Raw genomic sequence first — 23,737 nt, forward strand, 5'->3', positions numbered from 1 at the left:
TGCACAGCTCTATAGAACAGTCTTACAGAACTACCTCTAGTAGAAGCAATTTCCACACAGTGCCCAGTGGCACTCAGCCCTTCAGTGGGGTCTAAGAGAGCTGCAGCCAGACTCAAACACAACTGCTCACACAGCTCAGCTGCCTTCACCTGTGCTCCTGACGCTGACACATTGCAGCCCCACATCCCCCTCTGCCCCCCCCACAACGGCCACTCCCGCGCACTGCGGCTCAGCCAATCGGAGCCGGCGGAGCTGCCGCTGCCCAATGGGAGGCCGGGGGAGGCCGGCGCTGGGATGGGGAGAGGAGAGAAGAGACAGAGGCAGCACTGAGGTGGGATGGGCTGATGGGGAGTGCGGGGAGGACAGGGGGGTGTGGGGCTGTGGGGGGGCAGAGGGGGATTGTCCCCTCCTGCTCAGCTCTTGTGAGGCCCCATTTGCAGCACTGTGTCCAGGCCGGGGAAGGATGTGGAGCTGTTGGGGTGGGTCCAGAGGAGGGGCCACTGTGATGATCAGAGGGCTGGAGCAGCTCTCCTGTGAGGAAAGGCTGGATGTGGCTCTGGGCAGCCTGGTCTGGTGGTTGGCGACCCTGCACATCGCAGGGGGTTGGAACTGGATGATCTTTGAGATTCTTTTCAACCCAGGCCATTCTATGACTGTACAGTTCCATACTGGAACAAATATAAAATGCTAACTATGTAAAACATGGAGTCAAACCTGTGTGATTTGTCCACGCCAGGAGGTGATTAGAAAACAATTTGTAAGCTACAAAGCTGCTTGCATGAAACGAAAACTACAAGAAAAAGGGAAAACCTTTCTTCCTGGAAATAGGAAGAATTATAGATCTGACATGAAATTTGGGTGAAGCTGCCTGATTTTATGAAGCTATTCCCATTATTTTCTTGGTGCTGTGTTTCCCAAATGAGTGGTTTCTGGCTGTGCTGCAGCACCAGTCTGCATGTGAACATCAACTCTATTCACCGTCTGGGAAGATTAGGACTTCCCTTCTCCCACCAGTACCACTGAATTACAGTTACTCAGTGGTTAAACAAAGGAATCCTTAAAGAAGGGTTTACAGCTGTCGTGTTATCTGAAGTGCTTGGGGCATTCTGATGCTATTACGCTCTATGTATTAACAAGTTCAAAAAGAAAAAGTAGGCATCTGATTGTTGTGCCAGTTTCTAAGTTATTTGGAAAGCTGTACCACCCAACCACTCCTTCTATTTGATGGAGGTGACAAAGCTCAGTTTAATTTCTGACTGCTGTTTAAATTCTGAAGCTGGAGCTGGTTCCTGGAGCAGAAAAAGCTCGGAAGCTGTCCCTCCTACAAGCAGGCACCTCTGAGCAAAATATGACATCTCAGTTTCTGATGGTAAGGTCAGGAGATCTGATTCCAGCATCTCACTTTCGGCTTCATGCTATGTTAGTGGGACCTTTGGCATCTAGCACTTAATGATCTTGAAGGTTTATTCCAACCCAAGCCCTCCCGTGATCCTATGATTCTGTGATTTCATTCAGGTTTATTAAGATGAGATGAGTTCTCCTAAATGTGCTGTTCTCCATATGCTTATAATTGGAGTCTAGATGGGTGACTCAAACCAGCCACCAAACTTTCTGATGGCCAAAATGAAATGAACTCAATCCTTTACTGTGTCAGTAGTCTGTAACTAGAGCCCATCAGGTAATTCCCAGCCTCCTGCCTGTATCAGTGGCTGCACACAGTGAAAAAGTCTGATGGGATTTTAACCTCTAAAATGTTCCAAAGCAACCAGAGGGTGAATATATTCACTATGCAAATACCTGCAGGAATAAGCTTGTCATGTATGTCCTCAGGTAGCACAGTAGTTAATGGTGGGACTCAGTAGGTCATGCTGAAAGTTGAGTCTGCTGATCTTGAAGGTCTTTTCCAGCCTACATGACCTTATGCTAATATTTCTGTATTTATTTCTTTTCAGCTCCCAGAAAACCTCCCACCCAGCCCCCAGTTGACCCCGTGGTGAAAAATAAAACAGAAACCTCAGTGATGCTGGCATGGACCCCTCTGAAGATGCACTGCCCCATTCCAATCAATGGCTACGTCGTGGAATGCAAGAAACTAACTGGCTTCACCTGGGTGAGGTGCCACGAGTCTCATGTCCCCGTCCCAGAGTTCACGGTGAGCAATCTGTCTGAAGAGGCTGATGATCAGTTCCGAGTGTCTGCAGTCAATGCGCATGGACAGAGCCCGTCTCTGGAATTCCCAGGGAGCGTGCACCTTGGTAAGCACAAAAACCCCAATGGAAATGGGTCAGTGTGTGCTGAGCAGCTGTGTTGGTTCCCTAAAGATGCTTCCTTTGACTTTAAGGTTAGCAGTGCATTAACACACCAAAGGCTTTCCTTTATTCCTAGTTCTCCTATCCCCTATCAACCTCCAGCTACCACTAAAGTGATACAAGTTCTGTTTCTGTGACAGAGACATGAATATCCTTATCTTTTGATATCTCACATGTGCAAGATCTGTAACAGACCTTAAGCACAGAAGTGCTTCTTCCAGCACTCATGCAAAGGGAGAAGTAGAAATGTCCCTATGATTTAATCTTCCATCTCTAAATGAGATACCAGACTTTCATCTAAAGAGCATTAAGACATCCATGTTGTTCTTCCTCAGAACCAGTCCTGGCTGTGAAATCCTCCCTAACAACTGGTGAAGCTGTACCTGTAGGGGATGCCATGTTTACTATTGACCTTACAACAACGTGTTGCGGCACTTGGTACCTCAGTGGTAAAGTCTTACAGGAAAGCGAGACCTGGATCATCAAGAGAACCCAAACTACTCACAGCCTAATCATAAAGAACGTCACCAAGAACGATGATGGAGCAGAAGTGAAATTTCTTGCCAGAAATGTTGATGTCAGCACCAAGATGAGAGTGAGAGGTATTTGCTTTGATCCTTCTCCTTTCCTCTTACAGTCAAGGCATAGTTGCTGTGATCTGATGATTAGAAGTGGGGCTGCAGGCATTCACTGACTGTACCAAATACCTGAAATTGCATCCCATGGACTGACGTGAGTCCTGGTAATGACCTAAACATGATAGCACTGAGTGTAGGGTAAGCCAATCTACCCAGCTGCTTGGTATCTGAACCAGATTGCTTCATGCCAGCTGATGAACGTCTGCAGTTCACAGCTATTGGCCAGTGCATTCAGTCACCAGGTTTACCACTGCATCACCATAGAGCAGTACTTTCAGCTCCAGGTTCAGACAGCCTTTCTGATTGCACTGGAATAGTTTAGAAGTAGGGGAGCAATCATTCCAATAATAACTCTTTCAATCAGATTTGCGTGACCAATAGAACAAATAAACATTCATGATGGGAGGAGCTGTTTGTCATTGGGTGGAAACCTCTGCAGAAGCATGTTTAGAGCATTATTAATCGGTAGAAGGAGATGTTTGGTTGATTTTTACTTAGTAAATCCGGCAAGAAGACCAAATGAAATATCTTGAATTGCTCAGCACTGACACAATGATGAGTGCAGGAACAGAAGGTGATACTTTTTCAGAGATCTTGCAGCAAACATTGACCACGTTAGCCTGATATCAATTGAAATAACGAGGCCTTTGCTCCTGACAGGTGCTGCAGTGAGATTTACCAAGAAGAGCAAAGATGTAGAAAAGATCTGCGCTCGGCTGCGTGAGGAAGCCAAACTGCAGGCTGAGCTTTCAGACACAGGTGCTACTGTGGAGTGGATGAAGGATGGGAAGGAGCTCAAGGCCAGTGAAAAATATGAACTGCACATTGTGGGGAAGAAACACACCCTGAAAATTCACAGCGTCTCAATGGATGATGCTGGAAGTTGTCAGTGCATCTGTGAGGGGGATAAAATGCTCTATCAGCTTTCAGTGAAAGGTATGTGACAGTCTGGGCTGTCCTCCTTTTGCCCAGGGCCAGCAGACTGCATTCACCTGACTCCCCAACAGTCCAGCTGTTGTCAGACAGCATCTGGGGTGTTTTCAGTGTCTGTTTTGACTTGAACTGGCCAATCTGCTTTGTAGAGCCATTTGATTTCTGTGTTCTGTCCTGTGATTCGTCCCTAAGATATAGAGGCAGTCAAGGGAAAGATAGGAAAAAGAGCATCCCAGCCTTCCTGCTCTTCTCTCAGGGTGGCCACGAGAGATGATGTCAACAGCTCTTTTTGTAGCAGTGATCCCAAACGTAGAAGAGACCTGTGAAGAGTCACAGGGATGTTTACTTAGCTGTCATTCCATGGTGGGCTTTTTCTGACACAGATGGAGAGAGAAACTGAACTTTCCCACGCAGGTCTCTGTTTTGCTGCAGGGTGTAGGTCTGATCTCTGAGATCCACACGCATGGCCTTGATTGCAATAAATGAGAGCCCTTTGTTTGCTCCAGTGGAAGACTTTCCATTTCTGCAGTACCCTCTGCAGATGACACAAATGCAAATGCACCTTCTTCCCAGCAACAATTGCCTTTTTTTTTTTTACACTGAGTTTGCATGAGGCTCTTCATCATATTCTGCTGGCTTGTCACCCTTGTTGGTCCATGGAGAAACAACAAAGCCCTAGAGTAGTGTATGCACATGAATCTTTTAAGTCAATTATTCCACTGTGTGTTAATAGGGGCCAGTTTTATCATCTAACTTTTGCGCTCCAATTAATTTCCATAAAGGAATTCTGTTTATCTTTTCAGTCCTAAGTGATATCTCCATCTTTTAGGCTCGATTTGTTTGCCAGGGGGTTACAGTGCAGTAATAGATACCCCCTCCATTGATTTCCTTCTAGTTTGCTTGTTCCAATTCTTTCCTCAGTTTTCCTATTTTAGACATTTTCTTGAAGCCTTGGGCTTCTTCCTTTGGCTCTGTCCCCTGTCCAGTGTATGTCTTTCAACTTGTGGAGATAAGGTAATCTGGTACGTGGTTTATAAAAGCTGCCAATTTGCCAGCATCTGAATTAGAATCCAGCAATTAGAACTAGGACTAAACGTGCACGTTTGATCTTATGATAAATGAATGCCTCATGGTCACCAATGTCCCTGCAGTTCTTTACCATCATACATATTTTGTGTGTCCATATTTTGTTTCAGCACTGGCAAACTTCGTAATCAAAGAGACAACTGGAGGAGTAATCAGGGCCGTTGCTGGAAAGCAAGCTGAATTTGTTCCTGAGACCTCTGAAGCCAATGTCATGGTGAAGTGGTACAAAAATGGCAAAGAAATCACGACCAGTAAGAAATTCACAATGGAAGATAAAGGGAAACTGCATAAGCTTGTGGCTTCAGTTGTAACGAAAGTAGACGAGGGAACATACATCTACACAATTGGAGATGACACTCTGATTTTTGATTGGAAAGTCTCAGGTAAGTTTGTGAGGCAAACATGGGATCACAATCCATGTAAAGCACTTCAGACTTAATTCATTTGATTTGTCAAACCCTGTGGGTTTCCAGTATTTAGGACAAAGTTTGCATATCTCTATTGAAGCAATTCTGAACTTCCTGTTGTCCCTATGCAAATCCACAGTATAAGCAAATCATGTAACTGTGTTGTGATGAATTCAGGACAGCCTTAGCTCCAGCTGGGGCTGGAGTCACGACTTGAGCCCTGACATCTGGGCTTCATTCTTCTAGTTCATGAATTGCCTCAGCACTTACATCATCTTTAAACCTATGACTGAAATGTTCCTAAGTTCTTAGCATGGGAATCCTGTCTCCTCTTTTGACAAATTAAACTCCACATTTGGAGAGTTCAGTGTCTCCTGCTGTACCCGAAGGACGTTGTGATCTCTGAGGTGTCTCCCTGAGGTGCTGTAAGCACAGCCATTAGCTCATAGTGCAAGTAAAACACTGTCAGGTCAAGCCTGGAGGAGTAATGCTTGTCACTGACATGTTCCTGTTCAGGGTGGAGCTGGAAGGTAAAATAACACAAGAAATTGTCATTGAAATTCAAGATCTGTGAAATTCAGCTGGCTGCATTCACAGAACCTGGTGTTAAGATCTGTTTTCTGGTTTCTATCTTGAGCCTATTTTCCATAACCCAGTTTTCATTTATGAACTGAAGCTCTACTGAAAGCCTTTCGCTGTAATCTATCTATGTGATATTGATTGATGCTATTAGTTCTTAACAGCTTGACTCTAGAGGGACTGTTCTTCTTTGGTCACCTAGTTTTAAAAGAATAGATGGCTCCTGTCTATTACAATTTTTAACGAATTATTTGTTCACTGATGTCATAAATGCGCCTGGCATAGCAATTGGCCTTGTTATATTCAGTGACTGAAAGCAACAGTTGTTGCTCTAAGAAATGCAATACTAAGCTAGGTCTGCCTGTAGCTGACAGGCATCAGCTTGCTCCTCAGGCAGGTTCTGTGTGGATGGAATGAAGGGCATGAAATACTGATGTGCTCATCAAACGCTGCTTGTTAGCTTAGAGACAAGGTGTTGAATAGGTTTGTTCATGTATTGAAAACACGTTACTTAGCTACATTCATTTTAGCTTCAGAAGAACATGTGCAGAATACAGAATTGATTAGAAGAAATAAGAACTGTCTGCATAGAACTTACTCTTTCCTTACACAGGAGAATCAAGCACACGTTTGTATGTGAGTACCTCCAGAGGTGAAACTCGATCCCCCAGATGTAATGAGCAGAGACATTACAATCTGTTCTAACTGTATGTTAATGCTGTGCTGAATAAGCCTGAGTCAGGATGTAAACCACTTTCTCTTTTTTTCTTCAGATGAAGCCATTAATTTTGTCAACAAGCCCAAAACGACTCCAGAAATATCAGTCAGTCCTTCTGAAGACCTGGAGCTGGTGTGTGAGGTGTCAGCTGCAAGCGGAGCTGTCGTATGGAAGAAAGATCAAACAGAGGTGAAGCAGGACCAGAGGACAACCATCATCTCCCAGGGGACGCACCGCAAGCTCATGGTCAAAAATGTGACCCTGAAAGACCAAGGGAGCTACAGCTGTGAAACAAAAGATGACAAAGCAACATTCCAAGTGAAAGTCAGAGGTGAGAAAATGCTTGGAAACCCAGAGATAAAGGAACGCTTCATTTTGTGTGTCTTGCATTTGGAGGATCAACTTACAGCCTCTCTGGTGCAAAACACTTTGGCTATAGGACTTTCTTTGTCATCTAGTGTCATAGCAACACTTTTCTACATGTGCTTTTCCATCCAGGAATGAATTACTGCAACAAACCATAGGCAAGGAGGGTAACTTGTGCAGCTCTTGTAGTCAGCTGGTGTCTGCAGGGTTACAGTGCAAGAGCACACCAGGCATGCAAGGAGTGAGAAAAGGGGAGGTGTTTGAAGAGATCTGGTTACAAAATTTGAAGGACACAATGAGGTGGAAAATGCCACTAATCAGACTCATAAATGGCCTGGGTTGCAAAGCCCCACGGTGCTCATCCAGTTCCAACCCCCTTCTTCCTATGTGCAGGGTTGCCAAGCAGCAGCCCAGGCTCCCAGAACCACATCGAGCCTGGCCTTGAATGCCTGCAGGGATGGAGCATCCACAGTCTCCTTGGGCAACCTGTTCTAGAGGGCCGTTCCCTTCCGATTTTCTGGAAATGTAGAGAGAAATCAGAAGAAAAAAAGAGAAGGGAGGAGGTTCAGCAGTGCATGCAGGTGTTCTAAATCTCATGTCCAAATCTGCTATCAGAGTGCGAAATGTTTAGCTTTCTGATATGATATGATGTGATATGATAGGATATGATATGATATGAAGTGATATGCCTATTATTTCCCAAAGCAAGATAGAGGGGAAAGTATTTTCCTGTCTTAATGAGGCATCACAATGCTCAATGTGAAGGGCAAGTATAGTGAAAACGGGGAGCTGGAGTAAGCTCTGCAGCAGACTACAGCAAAATGGTGTGACTGTTGTGATGTCCCTGCAGAGAAAGAAGACGTGTTTACAAACAAGGACAAGGTACAAAAGGAGGTGAAGGCTGTACTGACTCAAAATGCCACGCTGAGCTGCGAGGTGGCCCAGGAGAAGACGGAGGTGAAGTGGTACAAGGAGGGGAAACTGATCACCTCGAGCAAGAAGTTCAAGGTGGAGTCAGAGGGCAAACAGCGTCGGCTGGTGGTGAGCCAGGTGGAGAAGAAAGATGCAGGGGAGTACAGCTGCGAGGCTGCTGGCCAGAAACTCACCTTCAAGATTCATGTAACTGGTAGGGAACACATGTTGGTTGATATTCTTTGATTATTCCATAGTCTGGCTGTGGAAACGTCTGTGTGAACGTGTCCTCTTTATTCTGACATGAAACTGTTTTGGGGAGGATGAAAATAAATGCTTACAAACATGCAGCTAAAATGATTATTTGTTTTTAACAGTGTTTCATCCAGCTCTTCCCCTAGGACTACTTTTATCATCAGCTGTCCATGGATGTCCAACTGTGATTTGTACAATGTGCAACACTGCTCTGCCAGTTGATATTTCAACAGTAGTAGTTACAGATCTCTACTGTGGCTGCACTGAGAAGGTTTGGTTGTTGGTAAAAGTAAGAACTTTTAGTCAGAGGCATTGCACTTGCCTTTGGTTTGTTGAATCCCATGTTGACGACCATTCGTTCCATGTTCTGTAAATGTAATGACCAGTCATGAATCCATTGATACCTTTCTAATTGTACATTTCTCATTAGTCTGAGAGTTTAGCACGGAGGTAGATCTCTCACTCCAGCTGCAGTAGAGATTGCTCTGGTGTCAGTATATTTTGCACAAGATCCGGTAAATTTTAACTTAGACTCCAGATAGCCATGGGCACATCAGCTGCATTCGGAGTGACCATTAGTGAGCTGGCTGATGACGAGGGTTTGTCTTCTGTTTTATTTGTAGCTGCACTCTACAGGTTTTTGCTCATAAGTCAGCTTGTTCTCTGTTAACTTTACAGTTCTCGTCTTGTATTCTGAGCTGATCAGGACAGGGAATCTGTTTTCTCCTCTTCTTTCCTATGGCAGTGAACACATTGGAGCTTAATCCTGGTCAAGGTTTGGCATTTGATCAGCTATGTGGAGGAGCAACTGTACTGGGAGTCTACTGCCTTTCTGCTCACACAGACCTGGTGTCCTTGCAGGGCATAGCTTGCGTTCTGTTCCCTTGTAAAGGTCACAGTCTTTGCTCTCTCCATCTTGGGGCATTCTGCTCCTTCAGTCCCTGGTGTGCAATATATCTCTGCTCCTGTAGTAGACAGCTTTGCTGCTGCCTGTGGTGTAGACTCTAAACCATCAGCTCTTACTATTCCCACACCACGTGGATGTGATTCTGGGGCCTTTGGATCTGTTCCGTGAGTTGTGTCGCTCATGCTTTTGGCTCAGGAAACTGGCAGTTTCAGCAAATAGTGGTTTACAGAAAGGGTAGATTTGGGAGGTATCTGTCAGAGCAAATGAAACATGAACGTTGACAGAAAGACTATGGCAACAGCTGGAATCAACCAAGTTAATCCTCAGCAGCCAAAGCCAGCCCACGTCTTATTGCAGAGGTGTAGGGAGAAAACCCAGAAATGTAGTGCTTTTACACTTGAATTTTGCTAGCTGAGGGCTATTATTAGCTGTTTGCCTCAGAAACCAAAGGTTTTCTGTTCTCTTTCAGACCGGATGAGCTCATGGCTGCACAGGGTAATGTAATACCTCCTCCTCTGCCATACGTGGAGAGTGCTTGCTTAGCTACCGTTGCTGTATTTCTCATGTGTACCACTGACGTGCAAGTCCAGCCCTCACTGCAAAATGATCTGGTGTGAAAGTCAGGAGGGATTATGAGTACTCTTGGAGTGGTTGGCTCTTTCACTACAGAAATCCTCATCTTACTAGCTTCTCCCAAAGTGCAATGGCTTTCTGAGTCTTAATTTCTCCTCTTACCATTGCACTCAGAAAGCTTTTCAGGGTTCCTCTACCCCAGGGTTCCACTGGTAGCACAGAACAATCCCATTTTAAGGACATGTTGAATGTTAGGTGCTCAGTGTTGAGCATTATGGGACGCAGATTAGACCTTCTTGCTTAAAAGAAACAAGTGCTGCACACCTTGGAAGCCTATAGAAAACAAGAGTAAAAAGGGCTGATTCTGCCATCTCATTATCTCAGTATTTGTGGTGCATGCTGAAATCCTTATTTGAAGTGGGCCAAAGCTCCATTGCATTTGTGAGAAGTTTTGCATCACCTGGTTGGTCTAGGCCATGTTTGTTGTCTTGCTAATAAGCAACCCTTCTGATCTTCATCAAATCATTGTGGTTGGAAAAGACCACAAAGATCCCCACATCCAGCCTCAACCCATCCCACCATGCACACTGCCCACGTCCCTCAGTGCCACATCTCCATGGTTATTGAACACTTCCAGGGATGGTGACCCCACCACCTCCCTGCAAAGCTGTGCCACCACATCACCATTCCTCTTCAGAAGAAGTTTTTCTTAACATCCAACTTGAACCTCCCCTGAAAATCATCAGTCAAAACAGGGGCTGTTGAAGATGGGCGGAGAGAATGATGCTTCTGCAGTCAATACAAGCAGGGAGATCAAATGTAGAGTGTGTCAACTGCATTCTTGCATTGGCTTGCTGCCCTGCTCCCTCGCCTTCAGTGGACTGCAGTGCTGGTGGTAGAGCTGTGGTGTGAATCCTGGGATTGCACGTACTGCAACGGTCAGCAGCACAGGAACTTGAGCTGAACTTACCCTCCTGGGCAGCTGCTGCCACTCAGAATTCAGACAGCATGCAGAGGAGAAAGTCATGAAGGAAGGGAAAGGGATGGCAGCAGAAGGCTTCACAGAGTGACAGCGGGGAGGAAGGAGATAGGGGACAGGTCATGGAAGGGTTTGCCATGACTGCTGGGGAGCAGGAACCTTCCCGGTCACCTGAGTTGGGTATGCCTGGATATGCTTGCATGAATGATCTGAATGAGTGGTCTTCCATGTCTCCACTGCAAATAAAAGGCAATGTCAATCCCCCTCACACCTGCTAGTCCTGCATTCATGCTTGGAGCCTCTGTCTTGGTATCAGCATCAGGACTGTGGGATCTTTCCTGGGACCCAAACAAGCATAGGAAGCTTATTCAAAATTGAGCTGTAATTAGAAGCTGGCTAGCACTAGAGAAGTCCATGATGTAAGTGCGTCAGAAATATTCTGCACTTCTACAGCCTTTTGTAGGGCAAACCATGGAATAGAAATGGAAGCCCATTTATTTAGGGTTTATCTGTTCTCCCACTCCTCAAATAGGAACTAGCATGAACACTCTCAGCAACCAGTTGTTGGTAAAAGGAGAACCAGATAAAACAGTCATTAAAGTAATCAATAAAAGATTCAATGTATCAATCGTTCCCACTTAGCAAAGTGATTAACTGAATCACCTTAACTGAAGTGTGTATGCCTAACTAATTACACTTGCTATCTCTCTGATGCTAACTCCATTTGTTGACACAAAGGGTAAGGTGGGCTTTAAACACTTTCTTCTATATGTGTTAGGTATTAAGAGGAGATGACCTCAGCCAGTTCTCTGAAGAATCAGGGGTTGCTGAGAGTAGAAAACCATGCTTTATGCATAAAACTGAGCTACAAAATCTAATGTAGGCCAAATATTCACCATATTAAGGGCTATATCATTACCAAAGGGTAGAGTCAAAAGATGGTTTTCTGCTCTTAAATTTCTATGGTTTCCTGATTTTGAGGTCTTCATAATTGAGCTGTACTTGGCTGATATCCAGTGCAGAGTGGAGCAATATCAAAAAGACAGACAGATGAAGAGCTGTCATTGTCTTCATTAGAAGAAATCTGAAAATTAGGAGTCCAAGCTGATAGTAAAGACTACCCAGAGGGATGGGATGACCATAGGGACTGTGCTGAGGATGCATTATAATGTGTGATAAACACTGTGAAGCAGAGTTGCTCCAGGAAATGGTCCAATACAACATAGAAGCAACTTTTAATGTCTTCTAGTCACAAGTTGCTCATATCTAATGTATATTTTACCCAATGTTTTCCAGTTCAATTCCAGAAGCAGAGGATGCCTTTATCAACAAGCAGAAGGTGCAGAAGGAGGTGAAGGCTGCACCAACAGAAAATGCCATGCTGAGCTGCGAGGTGGCCCAGGAGAAGACGGAGGTGAAGTGGTACAAGGAGGGGAAACTGATCACCTCGAGCAAGAACTTCAAGGTGGAGTCAGAGGGCAAACAGCGTCGGCTGGTGGTGAGCCAGGTGGAGAAGAAAGGTGCAGGGGAGTACAGCTGCGAGGCTGCTGGCCAGAAACTCACCTTCAAGATTCATGTCACAGATGAGAGAAATTGTTTCGACTGTATTGAACCCCCCAACAAAGAAGGAGGGGAAAGTTAAGTGGTTTGACAAATTTAACCCCAGCATTCAGTGATGTAGACGGTGCTTAAATTCTGTTTAATTTGTGTACATTCCTGTTTGCCTTCTGAAGCTATGAACACAGAGGACTTGGGTAGCCTCAGCTTAAGACAGGCTGGAAATAATTTGGGAATTTCCCTGGGGATCTCAAGTAGATGCAATGATAGCAAAATGAGAAGTCAATAATTACAGGGGAAATTAAAGAATATTAAAGATATCTTCAGGGCACAAGCACACCCCTGCAAATGCTTCTTCCTAAATAGTCTCAGAGACAGCATTTGGTCACAATGCTAGACGGCGGCATTGGTTGTTTCTATTAAATTAAAGAAACCTGCAACTAAAAAGGTTTTCCAGTATTTTCTTTTGTTTTCTTCTCTATAGCAGGTACAAAAGAAATGCTTAAAAATAGAAAGCCTTCAAGCTGGTGCTTTTCATTCCAAAATGGAGGAAGACAGGCGTTCTATTTATGAAGAGAGTCTGATAAGAAAGTGGAAAAAGGCTTTTTACCAGGGTCTGTAGCAACATAAGAAGGGGCAATGGTTTCAAAAGTGAAGAGGGTAGACTCAGTTTGGACATGAGAAAAGTTCTTTATGATGAGGGTGGTGATACACTGGAACAGATTGTCCAGTGAAGGTTGTGGGTGACTCATCATTGTAGTGTCCAAGGGCAGGCTGGATGGGGACCCTGGGCAGCCTCATTTAGTGAATGATGTCCCTGACCACGGCAAGAGGTTGGACTGGATGATCTTTAAAGCTTCCTTCTATACCCAAACCGTTCTATGATTCCATAGGGGAAACCATTTTATTACTGCCTCTGAAAACTCAGGAGATATTAGAATTGTTTTCAGAAATAAGTAGGTGAGAAAAATACATTTCCTCACTATGACTTAATCACAAACAGAATTTAACCTTGACCCCTCACCTGGCTTTTGCTGGCAAAGCAACTTACAACTGTCAGCTTGTTTGGACAATTTAATGCCTGTCCCCTTGTATGAAACAGACTTTTCAATGACTGCGTATGCTGGTGTGCTGCTGGACAGTGGGGAAAGGGGTGTTTTTTAATTTTTGAAGATTTTGGAACATGATACTGGTGGAAATGAAAACAAGTTTAGGGCTATCTAAGCTGTTTTGGTCTGGCAGGGAGGAAGTTCTTCACTGGCAATTGATATAGTTCAGATGTTGGCATTCAGTTCATAGCACTGTCAGGAAATGTGAGTGGGAAAGCTGTCCTCAACGGTACAGTCCAATTTGGGCATTTGGGGAAGGCTGTGTAGAAAAGATTCATGTCTTAAATGTGCCCATTTGCCTTCAATTCCAGAAGCAGAAGATGCTTTTATCAACAAGGAGAAGGTGCAGAAGGAGGTGAAGGCTGCACCAACAGAAAATGCCACGCTGAGCTGCGAGGTGGTGCAGGAGAAGACGGAGGTGAAGTGGAACAAGGAGGGGAAACTGATCACCTCGAGCAAGAACTTCAAGGTGGAGTCAGAGGGCAAACAGCGTCGGCTGGTGGTGAGCCAGGTGGAGAAGAAAGATGCAGGGGAGTACAGCTGCGAGGCTGCTGGCCAGAAACTCACCTTCAAGATTCGTGTCACAGGTAAGACAGGTGTTGTATGAAATACAGCAGAGAACAGTAAAGTAAAATCTAGTTTCTATTATACAGTGATCCAGTTGCAGTAGTCTGTGCTGAGGTTTTTCCCCTATACTTGATTGCCTGGGTTTGTAGCAAGTATTTGGATTTAGTATGGCACAAAGACCTGTTTCAGTCTGTCTGTAGAATAATAATTACAGATATATGTACAGTGGAAGCAATATTCAAGATATTATTCAAATCTCTCCAGTGCCTGAGATCCCAAACTGTAATTCTTGTTCACCGAAACATTTGACTAAGATAAGTATATGCAGTGAGGCTGGAGTGCATGTTCTACGTGCAGCCTTTCGTGGCAGGAGAAGCAGGAACTTCTCCTAGTAGTACACTGCCTTTTTACTATGCCTTTATGTTGGAGGCTGCATCTGGATAGGTGAGTCTGCTACTCACAGTAAGAGACCTGGTAGAGCTGACTATTCCCAGAGCTCAAAGTAAGATAGATATCTGCAAATCACACACAAAGAACAAAGGACTGCGTTGGTGAGCATATTTCCTTTGTGCCTTTGACAGTCACAGTTGTGGCAATGGTAGAGGCCATGAGGAGTCTGTTCAGGAAGCCAGGAGTACTGTTCTGGGTCATGAAAAGGCAGCCAGTGGTTTGACTATCACATGTTTATGTGTTTTGATGTTTCACAGTGGGTCTTAAGCAAAAGGAACTCAGGTTTTGGTTGCCTGCAGGTCAGATGTTCTTTTGGGTTCAATATGTTTGCATAGTGACTTGCAACCATGGGACTGGTGTTCAAGGACCCTCTTGGTTCCTTCAGTTCCTAGGTTCTTTCTTGCCTAGATTTGACACTTTTTTTCAACAGAAGAGCTGATATTCTCTATGAAGGCTATTAGTTTGGGCACAAGTGGTAACCTAAACCTGTTCCAACCTGTACATACAAACCTGCAAGATGGTCTCATTTCAGTCCTTCTGTTTTTCTTTTCTTCCCTCAGAGCCAAAACCTGTGTTTATAAACCAGGAGCAGGTGCAGAAAGAGGTGAGTGCTGCCCTGGCAGCAAGTGCCTCCCTCAGCTGTGAAGTAGCACAGGATCCAACTGGAGTAAAATGGTTCAAGGATGGAAGACTGCTTGCCTCCTCCAGAAAGTTCAGAATGGAATCTGTGGGCAAAACACGGCGTCTGGTTGTGGAGCAGCTGGAGAAGAAAGATGCTGGAGAATACATCTGCCATGCTGCTGGCCAGAAGATGACCTTCGAGCTGGAAACAACTGGTGAGCATTCAGAAATTCTCAGCCAGGATTTTGTAGCCTTGTTGTGAACTGGGTTTTAGGGTGAAATCTGAGTTTTCTTTGCACCTGACAGTGTGAGAATTTGCTCTGGCCCTTTGTGTACCTCCCTGGTGCTCAGTTGTTCCTTCCCTTACTTGGGGATAACGTCATTTATTCAAGGTGATGTCCAAACGGGCTTGTTAACAGTCCTCTGCAGTGCATTAAGCTCTCATATGTCAGCCAGAATATATGCTTGTTCTATAGCCATTCCTACATGTTGAAAACACTGCACTGTGCTTAAGCTTCAGCATATGTTCCAGTAAGTACAGTTCCATTAATTCTAGGGAATTGGGTGAATTAAGCATAGATCTGAAGGCTGCCTTTGCCCAGTGCAGAGATGGAAGGACTAATGTAGATTTGACTTGATATTTTCCCTTCTGGGATGGGAAGGAGCTCTGTCAAAGTAAAAAAGTGGGCATTACTTCCCAGGGAAATAAGAGAAGTCTCATTATTCACAGGCGGTGAACTCTCATTTTCTCTCTCAGTCTGCAACCAGGCTGGGTTGCTGTTTCAGTACTGGCTGTTTTATGCAGGAACTCTGCTCCTGAGGTTAATCCAAGTTGTATCCAGGCCCTTCAGAAGGAAAGGGAAATAGCAGCACAGAAATATGGTCTGATTCTGACATAAATAAGTGCAGACCTAGAGAGTTAAAAGGGATTGTGTGATGTTCAAGGGACTTTGAAGCAAAGATGTCCCCTAGGTAAGATTTGTGGCTGACATTCCCCATACATTGTGGGCACACAAGCTAAGGAGAGACTAGTGATGAGCATGCAGAGAAGCCAATGGTTCAGACAGGTTTGTAGTGACACGACATTGTAGAGTTCTGTCTAGTTCTCCTTGGCATAGTTTGGAAAATGAAGATGAGGAGATTGGTGGTAACCAATATGGCTTCCTCAAGGTCAAGCCATGCCTGACAAACTTGGTGGCCTTTCATGATGGAGTAACAGCATCAGTGGATAATGGGAGAGCAACTGACATCATCTACTTGGACTTGTGCAGAGCATTTGATCCCGTCCTGCATGACATCCTGGTCACCAAACTGGAGAAAAATGGTTTTGATGGATGGACCAGTTGCAGGATAGGGAACTGTCTGGATGGTCACACTCAGAGAGCTGCAGTCAATAGCTCAGTGTCCAGGTGGAGGGTGGTGTTGGGACCAGTGTTATTTAATATTTTTGTAGGCAACATGGAGAGTGGAATCAAATGCAGCCTCAGCAAGTTTGCAGATGACACCAAGCTGAGCGGTGCTGTTGATGTGCTAGAGGGAAGGGATGCTACCCAGAGGGACCTGGACAGGCTGGAGAGGTGGGCCCTTGGCAGCCTCATGAACTTGAGTGTGGCCAAGTACAAGGCCCTGCACCTGGGTCAGGGCAATCCCAAGCACAGGCACAGGCTTAGAGGAGAATGATTTGAGAGAAGCCTTGACCCTGAGGAGAAGAGTTGGTGTGGAGGGAGGTGTCCCTGCCTATAGCAGGGGGACTGGAACTAAATGACCTTAAAGATTCAGTCAGTTCTATTGTTTTTCTACCCTTAATTTTGCTTGAAAGGTTTTAGAATAAATGAGGTTCTGGTTTCCATGAAAACTGTTTGCAGGGAGCTCCATTGTAGCTAGTAAGTCTATCTTTAAGTTCAAGGGCAATAATGCATTGACTGTGTTGAAGAGAGAAATGACTAAGGAATGGATGATGGTTTAGAATAAAACATAATCCTACTTATTTTCTATGCAAATATGTGTAAGGAAAAGATGCTGCACTCAGTTCTGGAAATACCCTGACAAATATATCTCTAGTATTTCACAGCTGGAGATATCAAGATTGTTAAACCACTGGAAGATGTGGAAGTGAATGAATATGGGAGTGCATCTTTTGTCTGTGAGATTTCACACGATGAGGTTCAGACCCAGTGGTACAAAGATGACAACAAGCTGAAGGCTGATGACAACATCAGAATGCGGCAAGATGGTAGGGTGTAAGAGGGAGATCTTTCTCCTGAGTGGGGGGTGGGTTGGAGATGAAGCAGAAAGGACATCTGAAATGAAGTGAAGAAGGTTCAGAAGGGAGTTCCCCTTTTGTTTTGGGACTGAGGTTAGGGTGGAACAAGTGACATGGACCAGCTAACATCATTTGCAAGAATGTCAAAAAAGTTGAACGCCACCAGGACCTTTGACAGAAATAAAAACTCCTACCTACCTACCTTTCTGCCCACAAAATATCCAGCTAGTCTTTTGGGTTTTACTTTTGCTAAGTAGAACAGATTATTTTCTTACGAGGTTGATTTTCTACTTTTAAACTTCAGATTTGTGTTTGAACGTTGAGGGATAAAAAACATAGCTTGACTTTTTCTTCATTTTCTCTGTCTGTTTGAAAAGAGCACAGGGTTGGTTTTGTTTTGTTTTTTTAATATATGCAATATTAGGGTATATATATGATGTTAAGTGTGATAAAGAAAAGGGAGACATTTGAGTTAGCACACTACTCAAGAGTTCAGTCCCCAGCTTTGCCACTGTTACCATTATAAGGGCAAGAACATCCTGGAAAATGAATTTCTCCTAAGTAGAGTCATTACATTTGAGCTACAGAGACCTTTACTAGGTGAAAACTTGTTGTTCAGAGCTAAGTTGCTGTATTTAACCAAAGTAATTATCAATGTCTGTGTTTCATTGAACCTCTTTTCCATTTCGTAATGCGAGGAGTTTGATATTGGGATGGGAAGGTCATTGTTTGATTTGGATGTTGGACTGGGAATCAGAAGATCTGGGCTCTTTTCAGGTTGTCAGTCTTATTGTCTGACTTCTTAACAACATTCCTTTCTTTAGAATATTATTTAATGATGTTTTAAGGCATTTTGAGCTGATAGGTGTAGTGTTCATGTGACTTCTTAACAACATTCCTTTCTTCATATTATTTTTTAATGATGTTTTAAAGGCATTTTGAGCTGATAGGTGTAGTGTTCATGTGCAGTTATGCTGATGTGAGTAAGTAGGGTGATAATGTAAGGGTTTTTTACATTCCTTCTACATCTCTGCTTTCTCTTGTTCCATCCTTCTTAAAGAGCAATCCATTAGTCTAATAAAGGAGCTGTGTGATGAGGATGTGACTGAGCCTGAAAAAGCCAAGTTTGAATGCGAGATATCCATTCCTTCTGTGAAACCTCCCAAGTGGTATTCCTACGTGGGGAAGTCTTACAGGCTGGCAGAAACTTGATTATGCAGCAAGAAGGCACCATCCACCAGCTGACCATACCGAAAACCACCACTGATATGACAAGCACCATTCAGTTCTCAATTGGCAAATCAAAATCCACAGCCAATCTGCTTGTCAGAGGTAACATATCCTGGCTTGGTTTACATCATGAAGATGAAGAATTAATTAACGTACAGCCTTCCTTCACTGGGGTCTTTGAAATATTGTGTGTGTGTCTGGAGGGTCTGCTCCATTTCCAGTTCAAAGTCGTTGGACACTAAATGAGACAGCTGCATCTCAGTAAAAGATCTGTTTGAATAGCTGTGATGTGCTTACTATTCAGATCTGCAGAGCTGAGGTTTTGTCCTTGGCTATACCAAAGAAGTCAAATCAGGTGAAATTAATTGTATTTCTGAACTAGACAAGGTTAAGTTTGGTAGCACCTAAATTTGATGCAGTTTGTCATTGATTTCACCTGAAAGAAACTTCCAGGTTTTTTATCTGCTGTTGTCCCCAGCGTAAGAGTCTCCATTCACACCCTAAAGTACTTGTTATATTTTCAACTCACTCTTATTTGAATAAAAGCCTCAACTGGGAGCAATTTAATAAGCACAGAACAAGAGCTGGACCTTGCATTTGGTAGATAATATACAGTATTACTTTATAGAAATGTAGTCAATGGCATTCCCTATAGACAATCGTTTGTTTTATCTTTGGAGTGGTTCAAAAAACCATTGTGAACTTGACATTATTAGGAATGGAATACACGCAAGAGACTTTCCTCTTCTTCCAATTGTCCTCATCCTTTCTTCTCTTCCACCCCTGCTTTGCAGATTACCATATACAAATCACCAGGAAGTTGGAGGACAAGACAGCTTTGGAACATCATTCTGTCATCCTGTCCTGTGACTTCAGGCCTTCTCCAAAGGTTGTGAAATGGTTCAAGGGCCACACACTCATCAAGCCCTCTGAGAAGTACAAGATCAAGAGGAATAAGCATTCAGCAGAGCTCAAGATTCTGAAGCTGAAGCCCGATGATGCTGGTGTGTACAAGTGCAAGGCAGGAATTGCAGAGACTGAGGCCACGCTGACAGCTGAAGGTATGAGCAGGGAGGGTGGCCTCTTCCATGTCCTATTTCACCTCAGACTTCTCGTCTTGAGGTTGATTTCTGCCGTTCTCTCCTGCTAACTTTATAAATGTATAGTCTTCACTGAGAAGATTACACAAAGATCATCTAGTCCAACCATTCTACCACATCCCAGTATGATTTATAGTAACAGTGGTAACAGTTCACCTTGTTTCCCCACAGCCTGCAATGTAGAAGTAACGAAGCACCTGCAGGATGTGGAAATTGAAGAAGAAAGCTCTGCTGTCTTCTCCTGCAAGCTGTCTTATGATGACGAGGACGTGGAATGGTTCCTGAATGGCAACCTCCTTTACACCAACAATTACAATGACATCAAGAACATTGGCAATTGCTGCACAATGACAATGAAGCAGGTTAAGCCTGAGGATGCTGGCACAGTGACAGTGAAGTCAGACAGGGTGTCAGAAAGCGCACCTGAAGGTGATAGGTGGGTCTGATCACACCCCTCCTGGATGTAAGAGATGCTAAGGAGCTCCAGTTCATTCTACTGTGCAGCAATCCTGCTTCTAAAGCTCACCTCTCTGGGGCTCAGATAGCCACCAAAGTCATGATGGGCTTTCTTCCAGTGATTTATGGAATTAAGGATTTATGACTGCAGGGAGAGATCATTCAGTGTGTGTTTTGCCTCTGGGATGACTAATGACCAGGCTGTGAGCAACCTGATCTAGCTGTGAATGTCCCTTTTTATTGCAGGGGAGCTGGGCTAGATGGCCTTTAAGGGTCTCTTCCAATTCTAAGGATACTGTGATTCTAATCTGCTCTCCCCTGCAATTAAGCTCTTTTACTCTATGCGCTCAGAGTTTGAAGGATTTCCTCTTTCTCCTTTCTTTTGCATTTGGTGGAAGTTTTTTCCCCAGTATAAAAATCTGATGTGTGAAATAGAAGACAGATAAGAGTAGTCAATAATACAGGAAAATCAAAAGTGTTCCTCTTAATCCTGTGGCCTGCTGTATGAGCTCTGCTCCATGTGAGGGCAATGCCAGCTCTCCAGCTTTAGAAGAGCTGCATCCCAATTACTTCATATGATATCAGTCCCACCCAAAGCAATGCAGGCTGTCCCTCCTGTTCCCTGTATTCTCCTACTGATTAGTTCAGAATTCCATAAAGCGTATTCAGTCAACAGACATGAAACCGCTTTAGGTTCTATCTTGGTGTCGTCAGTAGTGGTGAAGATTTATTTATCCCTCTTTAAAAATCTGAAAGCAACTGGAAATGTCTGATCTTCTGTATCATGTTGTTCTGTTTTGCCTGTTTAATTGCAGAGAACCCTGCTGTCTTCATGAAGTCCTTGGATGATGTTTTTGGTGAGGAGCGGGGTGTGATTAAATTGGAATGCGAAGTCTCTAAAGAGAAGGTCAAACCAGTGTGGAAAAAGGACAGTGTTGTGCTCCCTTCTGGCAACAAGTATGAACTGGTACAGTCTGGGAAGACCCTATGTCCCCTTATCCATGACCTCGAGATGTCAGATGCAGGTTTCTATACCTGTGATATTGGCACTGATGTTGCCAAGTCAAAGGTCGGCATTCAGGGTAAGTACTGTGGAAAGTAAAGGAGTGCTGAAAGCACATTCAGTGTGGTCACTATGTCTTACACCTATTCCCCCTTGAGCCTTAATAGTTTCTACAATAGAAGTGTATTACTGCAATTTAGTGCAGTGATGTCTGGAAAATTCCCATTGCTTTTGATGTAAATGTATCTCATTTTGCCATGGAAATCACCAAACACATCAAGAATGTCCTGGAAATATTTCCTTTCTAAACATACCAAAAATGGAGAAATGGTTTGAACACCAATAGGGGTAGGATGGTAACAAATGAGCTAATAGAAACAGTTAATTTCTTGTCATAGGCAAAACCCTTTTTCTCACGCAGCATCTTAGAGTTGTCCTCTCTGTTAGGTTTTTCCCTCTGTAGCTCATTGAATCTTCATTCTGCTCCATGGACTGAGCTGCTCGCCTTGTAGTTCTTCCAGAGCAAAGACAAGAGATTCACGTCTCTTTTTTTTATAGCTTTCTGGTAATTCTGAGTGGAGAATGTCTTAGAGAATACATCAGTAAGGAACACAGCCATGTTCTGCAAATCCTGAGTTAAAACACCAGTACTGCTACTCACATATGTCACAAATGCCTTTTCTCCATATAAACCTCATACTAACCTATCTCTTATCTTCCAGAGCTGAATATTGGCATTACCAAACGGCTGAAAAACACTGAAATCCAGGAGGGAGAAGATTGTACTTTTGAATGCATTCTCTCCCATGAAAGCATTGATGAGTTCAACTGGACACTGACTGGAAGCAGAGTGGAAAGTGGTGGGCGATTTAAAGCTTCTAACGTGAGTCGGAAATATACTCTCATTATCAAAAGTGTGACTCCTACTGACACTGAGGAAGTCGTTTTTACTGCCCGTGGTCTAACCTCCAAAGCCTCTCTGTCTGTGAAAGGTAATGAGATGGGAGAGATTCTGGGGTCTGATTCCTTCAACTGTCTTCTGATAAGATTGTCGTGAGAGCTAACTCATAATATGGTTAAAGTGAATAGCAACCTTCTACTTGAACCTCGAAGCACTGAGAATTTCTCTTAAAAATAAGTAAAAGGAGGAAACATTTTACACAAATGTGAGAACTACCCAAAGCACTGGGGTAGTGTTGGCAATGGTCATCTCACTACAGCTTGTTCCATTAACAGTAAATCAGGAATGCTCTGTTGAGGGAACTGTGGGAGCAAATATCCTCTAAGTATAAGCTGAAGGGATGGCCTTCACATCATCTAGCTGTACAACAAATTCCTATCTAGAACATGTGCATCTGAGAGCATCATCCGAGGCTCCCAGTGTGATGAGTGGAGAGAAGAGAGAGGCAGTTTTCAGAAATGGTTCATCATCCTCAATTGGGTAGATTTAAGAGAGAATAAATGCTGCCTGGAATTCTATTGTCTGTACTTTGCAGATTACTGCTGGCTGTAGGATGGCCTCTGTTGCAAGTGCCTTTCTAACTTATCTCCAGCATGTAGATGCGTGTATTTTGAGAGAGGCATCCTACCCTAAGTGTATGTTACTCAAAAAGCAATGTTTTCTTCCAGGAAAACCTACTGAGGTTTCAAAACAGCTGGAGGATAAGACAGCAGCAGCAGGGCAGGACATCAGCCTGAGCTGTGAGCTGTCAAAACCGGATTTGAACATCAGGTGGTACAAGGATGGCAAAGCAATCAGAAAAAGCCAGAAGTACGACTTGCAGCAGGAGGGAAGTGTGGCCATTCTGATCATCCATGACTCTACTGCCAAGGACAGTGGGGAGTACCCCTGTGAGACAGAGGACTCTGAAACAAAAGCCAGGGTCACTGTGCAAGGTGAGTTGAAAAGCACACTGGGGATGGCATGTAGAGAAGTCGAGGTAAATATCTGCAGCCTGTGGGTGATGTTTTTCTCTTCTGTTTCCTTGAGCAGGATCAATTCTTAGTTTTCAGAAAATATGATGGATTAAAATCTTTTCCTTAAAATAATCTGGAAACTGAATGATTCTCCAGTGTGATGTGGATCTGGGCAGCCTGGTCTGGTGGTTGGTGACCCCTTGGAGGGGGTTTGAAACTAGATGATCTTTGAGGTCCTTTTCTACTCAGGCCACTCTATGATTCTGTGATCATTCTATGATTCTATGATCTTGGGTGTTAGTGAGCCAAGAAAAGATGGCAATCTGAATTAGTCTATATTGAATATGTGTAATCCAAACTATATGCAGTTTATCAGATGAGATCCTACCAGCGCATGTATAATGGTATTGAACTTTCCAGATATCTACTGGAATTATCAAACCTATGTAAATGGGTGGACTCTGTGGTCTTCTTAGACTCTTTGCATCTCTATGTGATATTCTGAAATGAGGGCAAAGGAGATTCAGGACACCTCTGTATGCTTGGGACTTGTTGGGGTAACAAATCCCTTTGTCCTACACCCTCATCCTTTTTTTTTTCCTTCCAGAAAAACCTAATTACTTTATCAAGGAACTTTCAGATGTGAAAACTGAAGAAAGTGGAAGTGCACTTTTTACATGTCAGAGCGAGAAAGCCGCATCCTTCGTCATATTATCAAGACATTATGCTGGTAGAATTTGTACATTTATGGCAGGTCTTTGGGGCTGCAGCTGTCTGGCCTGAATAGCAGTTCACAAGCCAT

General features: G+C 43.9%; 3 protein-coding genes across 3 annotated transcripts; all 3 read left to right on the top strand.

The window, feature by feature from the left end:
- The first annotated feature begins 1,581 nt into the window (after positions 1–1,581).
- Positions 1,582–18,531, top strand: LOC146759740 (obscurin-like). The gene is made up of 5 exons (XM_085509861.1): positions 1,582–1,585; positions 3,608–3,883; positions 5,077–5,349; positions 14,906–15,181; positions 18,290–18,531. The coding sequence occupies exons 1-5, from the start codon at positions 1,582–1,584 to the stop codon at positions 18,439–18,441; spliced, it is 981 nt and encodes a 326-aa protein (XP_085365987.1). The 3' UTR covers positions 18,442–18,531.
- Positions 18,532–19,135: 604 nt separating this feature from the next.
- LOC146759741 (obscurin-like) lies at positions 19,136–20,461 on the top strand. Its single transcript, XM_085509862.1, has 3 exons — positions 19,136–19,520; positions 19,731–19,892; positions 20,451–20,461. Exons 1-3 carry the CDS (start codon positions 19,178–19,180, stop codon positions 20,459–20,461), a joined length of 516 nt encoding a protein of 171 aa, XP_085365988.1. The 5' UTR covers positions 19,136–19,177.
- On the top strand, positions 19,829–22,075 carry LOC146759742 (obscurin-like). The gene is made up of 3 exons (XM_085509863.1): positions 19,829–19,995; positions 20,831–21,097; positions 21,741–22,075. The coding sequence occupies exons 2-3, from the start codon at positions 20,848–20,850 to the stop codon at positions 22,073–22,075; spliced, it is 585 nt and encodes a 194-aa protein (XP_085365989.1). The 5' UTR covers positions 19,829–19,995; positions 20,831–20,847.
- Positions 22,076–23,737: the final 1,662 nt, after the last annotated feature.

This window comes from Coturnix japonica, chromosome 9 (assembly GCF_054131305.1).
Source record: "Coturnix japonica strain WE chromosome 9, WE-NBRP24, whole genome shotgun sequence".
Lineage (NCBI taxonomy): Eukaryota > Metazoa > Chordata > Aves > Galliformes > Phasianidae > Coturnix > Coturnix japonica.